At 36.0% G+C, this 6,350-nt stretch overlaps 1 protein-coding gene across 1 annotated transcript; it reads left to right on the forward strand.

Moving 5' to 3' along the window:
* Positions 1-3,960: 3,960 nt before the first annotated feature.
* Positions 3,961-4,725, forward strand: LOC111376988 (pentatricopeptide repeat-containing protein At4g18520, chloroplastic-like). Its single transcript, XM_023000004.1, has 2 exons — positions 3,961-4,497; positions 4,615-4,725. Exons 1-2 carry the CDS (start codon positions 3,961-3,963, stop codon positions 4,723-4,725), a joined length of 648 nt encoding a protein of 215 aa, XP_022855772.1.
* Positions 4,726-6,350: the final 1,625 nt, after the last annotated feature.

Consider the following 6,350-nt stretch of genomic DNA (forward strand, 5'->3'; position numbering starts at 1 on the left):
TTCGAACATGCAAGCAAGATGCTCAGGTTTTTTCTTTAGTATGGATTTAGATGAAGAGTTGTGGTTAATGAATATTTTCTGGGCATATAATAGGAGTAGGCAAGCATATAAGGAGTTTGGCGATGTTGTAACATTAGATATCACGTACCTAACTAATAAGTATGAGATGTCATTTGCGCCTTTTGTTGGAATTAATCATCATGGGCAATTAACACTCCTTGGTTGTAATTTGTTGTCGAACGAAAATACAGAAATATTTGTGTGGCTTTTCAAGACTTGGCTTTAGTGCATGCATGGACAAGCACCCCTTAGTATTTTTACCGATCAAGACAGGGTCATGCAGAATGCAATTCAGATTGTGTTCCTAAACACAATACATAGATGGTGTTTGTGGGACATATTGAAGAAGTTGTCAGGGAAGTTTGGACACCACGTTGATAAGGGTAAAATCTTTTCTGCCATACACGTACTGGTGTATGATACTGAAACTATTGACGAATTTGAAGAGGGTTGGAGTGCGATGATAGAGAAGTATAACTTGCATGAGAGTAACTAGTTGTCGAGATTGTACTGGAACAGGGGCCATTGGGTACCTTGCTATTTGAAATGTATGTTCAGGGATGAAATGTCAACAACTCATCGTAGTGAGAGCATGAATGCATTTTTCGACGGTTATGTGCACTCTAAGACGTCGCTGAAGCAATTTGTCGAATAATACGAACGAGCTTTGAGGAATAAGGTAAAGAAGGAGTTCTATATAGTTTCAAATCTTACTCACAAATAGTTCCATATGCAACAAAATACAAGCTAGAGAAGCAATTTCAACTCGTATACACCATTTCAAAATTCAGGGAAGTTCATTGAGAAGGTCTACTGCGATCTCATATCTTCGTCAGAGGGCTTTTCAAGGATGAGGTATAGGGTATTGGAGGATGTTATACTTGACAATCGAGTGAAGAAAAAAGCCAGTAGGTCACTTTTCAAAAAGAGAAATGTGAAATTGTATGTAGTTGCTTAGCAAGTTTTACATTTAGATGTGTAATAGGGTCAATTTCTCTAACTTGTCCCTTCATGATTTTCTGTATGATTTGCAAGCTTAAAGTTCAATTCTAAGAAGAAGTGTTATCAGTTATTATATTGATGATATTATCCTTTAAATGCAATCTCGTCCGATGGGAAATATTATGTATGGGTGATTACGACTGGGAGATGGAATCTCTTTTAGATTGTGGCAGTGGATGTAATGCTATGATTGTATGTGGGTCATAAGAAGAGACTGGGAGTCGTTAACACAAATTGTAAACCACTACTATCAACACCAACATCGTTAACATAACGATTCGAACATCAAAAGCGAATATACTACAATGACTTCTTCAGTTCACCAACGACACATATTACATATCAACTGCACATAACATAACACATCAACTACACTAATCACTTATTCAGTTAACCACTAATCATGCTGGCCCCTTCCCTTTTATATCCACTTCCGTACTTTCGTTGGCCTTCCTTATTGTCATGTTCAAAGAAATCTCAATGTTTCGTTCCTCCTAGACCACGTGACAAAGAGACTGGAACATGCGAGAGAACTGCTGAACTTCTTCAAGTGCTGCATGATTATTCGAGTTAACGGTAACATCACTTGATCCATAGCTTGATTCTTCCTCATCGACCCATGCCCAATATTTACATTTAGCATTGCAGCAGTTGAACATTTTTCCCTCGTTCTTTGTCTCCCTCTCGACCTCGAAGCACTTCACAAATCCACTTTTACACAAGGGGCATCGCCTTTTGTTCGGGCAATCCGCAAACAAGTGGCCCTTCTCTCTACAATTATGACAAAGTCTGAAGTTCTTTCCTGGCATACTACACACAAACAACACATAGATTACACTACATTAAACAACTAAACAACATTTTTAACAAAATTCCCTTGCTTAGTGCAATCAGGTTACTCACAAAAATCGAATTTAAAATAAAACATAAATGTCAAGAACCATATCAACAGCAAACAAGAAATTCAGAATCCGTTAACTTTAACACAATTTGTGCCTATGTATATAATTCAAAACTAGCAATGATAACACAATTTAATTCAAACAGCAAACAAAGATATTCTCATTATTAATTAAACGGTGGTTTAACATCATTATGATTCAGAACCTCTATTAATTCAAAATTAAACACAATTTAACAGCAAACTGTCTAATTCAAAATCTTATATCTTCACAGCCTTTAGTAGTAACATAAGATTTAACAATGACAACAAACAAATGCAAGTTCAAATCAAGAGTAGCTACAAAGATATTTCTATTACACTAAGTTCAAATGTCCCATTTCCTACCCCCAACCACACATAATATTCCGCAGCCAACGATGCCCAAATTATCATATGTTCAACACTAGCCTAGATTATCATATATTCGAAACTTGCATATATTTAAAATGGAGTTCGAAACTTTGCAACGCAGTACGGCTGGTTCTTCAAAGCAGTAGGGATGAGAGTGAGATTTTTCCATTTCCTAAAACTAAAATTACTTCCCCACAGTAAAAAGCAATGATCAAATATCATACTTACATAATATTTGCTTAAGATTCCGCTGGACAAGGCCTCAGCGACGGGGGATTCTGCTGCGTACGGTGAGTTTCAATCTTGCGGCTAAAAAAATTTTCCTCACAATTGTGCGATTAACTTCGTGTGGAAAACAAAAACATAGAGATGATCACTAGATTAAGCACCGTCTTCTCAATATGGTGGAGTGCAATCTCTGATCTCCTCGCATCGATTGATTCGTTAGAGAGGATTTTTTGCATTTGGGAAAACTGAAAGTGATATAATGCGAGAGTTTCTTTAATTTGGATCGGTTCAAGACACTTGACCCATCAATTTATTTCTTTGCCACGTCACCGTGTAACCCTGCAAGTAAATTTGCGTGTACGTGTAGCGGGATTGATCTAAAGATACCGATTGCTTCGGTGAGAAATTTCTTAGAACTAATTTCATTGAAAAATAAAAAATACTATGTTAAAATTTTCACAGAAATTTGATTTCTTAATAATTTTTTATTTTTCATTTTTTTTAAAGGGTAAAATTAATTATAAAATTTTATATTTGAAGATTGTTGATAGTGTTTGGAAGTGTATTTTCGAAAAATCCATCAATTTCTCCTAAAACTCTCGTCAACTACCAGAACTATTTCCCGAATCAAACGTTAATTAGGCTACTTTGACATGATTTTTTTTTTTTTTAAAAAAAAAAAGGAGTTTTTTGAGACCCAAAAGTTTTTTTTTGGTTATGGTTCCTCTAAAAGTAATTTTGAAACAGAAATTGTTTTCAAAGATTAATTTAAAAAAAATAAAAAAAATTCAGGTAGATTCCTCGAAAAAACTCAAAATGAGCCTTTCATCACAGAAATACAAAGCCGTAAAGTTGCTCATTATGTACTTAAATTCAAGAAAATCTCATGAAATTGAGCAGATGGTGAATTAGTTTACTGGGTTTAATTTAACTGCTCATAACCGTTTGATTAGGTTGACTAGGGAAGTGTTAGTGAAGCACGTCGTCCGTTTGATGAAATGCCTAAAAGAAATGAGGTTTGTCGAACTGCATTGATTTCGGGCTTGATAAGACATGGAAGAGTGGATGAGGCATGTGGTATTGCGAGAGAAACCAGATTCAGAATGTGTTTTCGTGGACAGCTACCATTAGTGGGCTTGTTCTGAAGCAATGGGAGTGTTTGAGAATATGCTGGCATCTGTGGTTGCGCCTAATGATGTTAATTCTGTTGTTAGAGCCTGTGGTGAGTTAGGTGACTTTGCATTGGGAAGAAGTGTGTTGGGGTTGATTGTTAGGTTTCTTTTAATTTGAAGTTAGGAAATATTGACTTAGCTCAGAGAATTTTTTATCGGACGGAGGAGGAATGATATGTGATTTCTTGGACCGAGATTCTTGACATGTATGTGGAGATTGGAGACTTAAGAGAAGCTCGTCTGATCTTTGATAAGATGCCAGAAAGAAATGATGTTTCTTGGAGTTCGATGATTTCAAGGTTCAATAGGGTTGGCTATTCAGAAGAGGCAATGAGTCTGTTTCGTGAGATGGTTCAATGTGGGGTTAAACTCAACACTTCATATTATTCTAGCATAATTAGTGCATTGACCAGCATGAATGCTTTGCAAGCAGGAAAGAACATCCATGGGAATCTTCTGAAGAATGGGATGGAGAGAGATATATTTGTCAGCGGTTCACTTGCTAATTTTTTACTTGAAATGTGGAAATGCTACAGACGGACGTTCGTGTTTGCCTCGATTTTAAAGAAGAATGTTGTTTGTTGGAACTCAATGGTAGCTTATAGTTTGAATGGCCAACTTGCTGAAGCTAAAGAATTGTTTAACCAGATACTTAATAAAAAGGTCTTCCGGAACTCTTTGATAACCTACGTAGAAACTGAAATTTTTTTGAGGCATTTGAATGTTCAACGAGATGATTTTGTCAGGAGAACAGCCTAATAAATCTGCCTTTCCAATTGTTCGAAAAGCTTGTGCAACCTTAGTCTCATTAGAGAAAGGGAAGTATATGCTTGAAAAGTTGTTAATTTCAGCTTTCAGAATGAAGTCTTCATGGGCATGGCACTTGTAGATATGTATGCAAATTGTGGAAATATCGAATGTTCTAGTAATATCTTCAATAACATGCCGATAAAGAATGAGATGGCTTAGACGTCTATGATTCCAGGGCTTGCAAAAAACGGATTTACACAGGAATCACTTGCACTGTTTGAAGAAATGGAACGGACTTCAACCGTTACATCTAATGACCTCATTCTTTTGTCAGTTATATTTGCTCGCTCTCGTTGTGGTTCAGTTGATAAAGGGATCTTCTGCTTCAATTCAATGGAGAAGGTTTACAGCTTAAAGCCAAGCAAGAGGCATTACACAAGCGTGGTGGACTTGTCTCGAGGAGGATGCATTTCTGAGCCAGAAAAGTTTGTTACAAATATGCCTTTTGAAGTGGTGGTTGTAGTTGGATTCAGCTGAGAAATTGAGTCAGTCAGCTTTTTTCATAGGATGATTCTCATGCTAAATCTGCAGAAATTAGTGAGGTTTTAAAACTACTGAATTCTAAAATGGTGATCCTACAAGTTAACATACTTGAGAGGCCAGTTCCTGCACCAAAATTCAGTAAGTTTGATTTTGCCAATAATTTATTATGGTGGAACAAGTTGATGAGCATTCAAAATGGCACAATCAAGCTGGCCATGACTTGGTAAAAAGATGATCAACTTGCCCACAATAAGAAAACTTGATCAAACCATTGGCTTGGTTTTCTTACTGCCCCTACAAGGAGGATTTTGAAAAGATGGGATGGAGTCATTTGATGAATGTTGGATATTTGAAGGCTAAATTCGACTACATGAATGTGTTTATTGTCTAATAGCTTGAACTTTTAGATGATGTGGTTTAACATGACATTAGGGAGACAATAACAAAACTTTTAGAAGTTGGGATTTTAGGGATATTGAAGGTGAGAGATTTCCGGATGAATTTCAGGTCTAGAAGATTTTGTTCCCTGACCTGCCTCGACTATGTTAGCTATATTCCTTCTGTTGCAAAAATGTTGAAAGAACATGGGGTGCAAGCTTCTCGCATGTTTAATAACTAGACAAGTTTTTAAGGGTATAAACATTACTACTAAGTCCCTATTTGATAAGAATTAAAATCAAAGTCCCTATTTGATAAGAATTAAAATCAAAGTCCCTATTTGATAAGAATTAAAATCAAAGTCCCTATTTGATAAGAATTAAAATCAAAGTCCCTATTTGATAAGAATTAAAATCAAAGTCCCTATTTGATAAGAATTAAAATCAAATTTTTATAGAAATTGATGAAATGAGGTTGAATTCCTTCTTCTTGTATCTTGTATATAATGAATCAATATTTACAGCTATATATAGAAATGTGACTATTATACAATCATAACAGAATTGGAAAGAGAAAGAATCCCTCATCTTCTACACTATTCTTCTGTTAGAATATTCCTCACGCAAGTGGCTATATCTTTCTTCTTCTAGAATGCTTCCTCAAGCTGTTTACGTGGCTTGTCCATGTCAGCTCATCCATGCGGCAATTCATTTTTCAACATCCCCTCGGAAGATGGAGAGTTAATATCTTTTACTCCCATCTTAGCCAAATGAGAATGAAAACTTGGAGAGCTTAATGCCTTAGTTAATATGTCAGCAACTTGTGCACTTGTCTTCACATGTTCAGTGCCTACACTACCGTCTTGAACTTTATCTCAAATTAAGTGACAATCAAACTCTATGTGTTTAGTTCTCTTGTGGAAG

The sequence above is a fragment of the Olea europaea genome, unplaced genomic scaffold, assembly GCF_002742605.1.
Source record: "Olea europaea var. sylvestris unplaced genomic scaffold, O_europaea_v1 scaffold1591, whole genome shotgun sequence".
Classification (NCBI taxonomy): Eukaryota; Viridiplantae; Streptophyta; class Magnoliopsida; order Lamiales; family Oleaceae; genus Olea; species Olea europaea.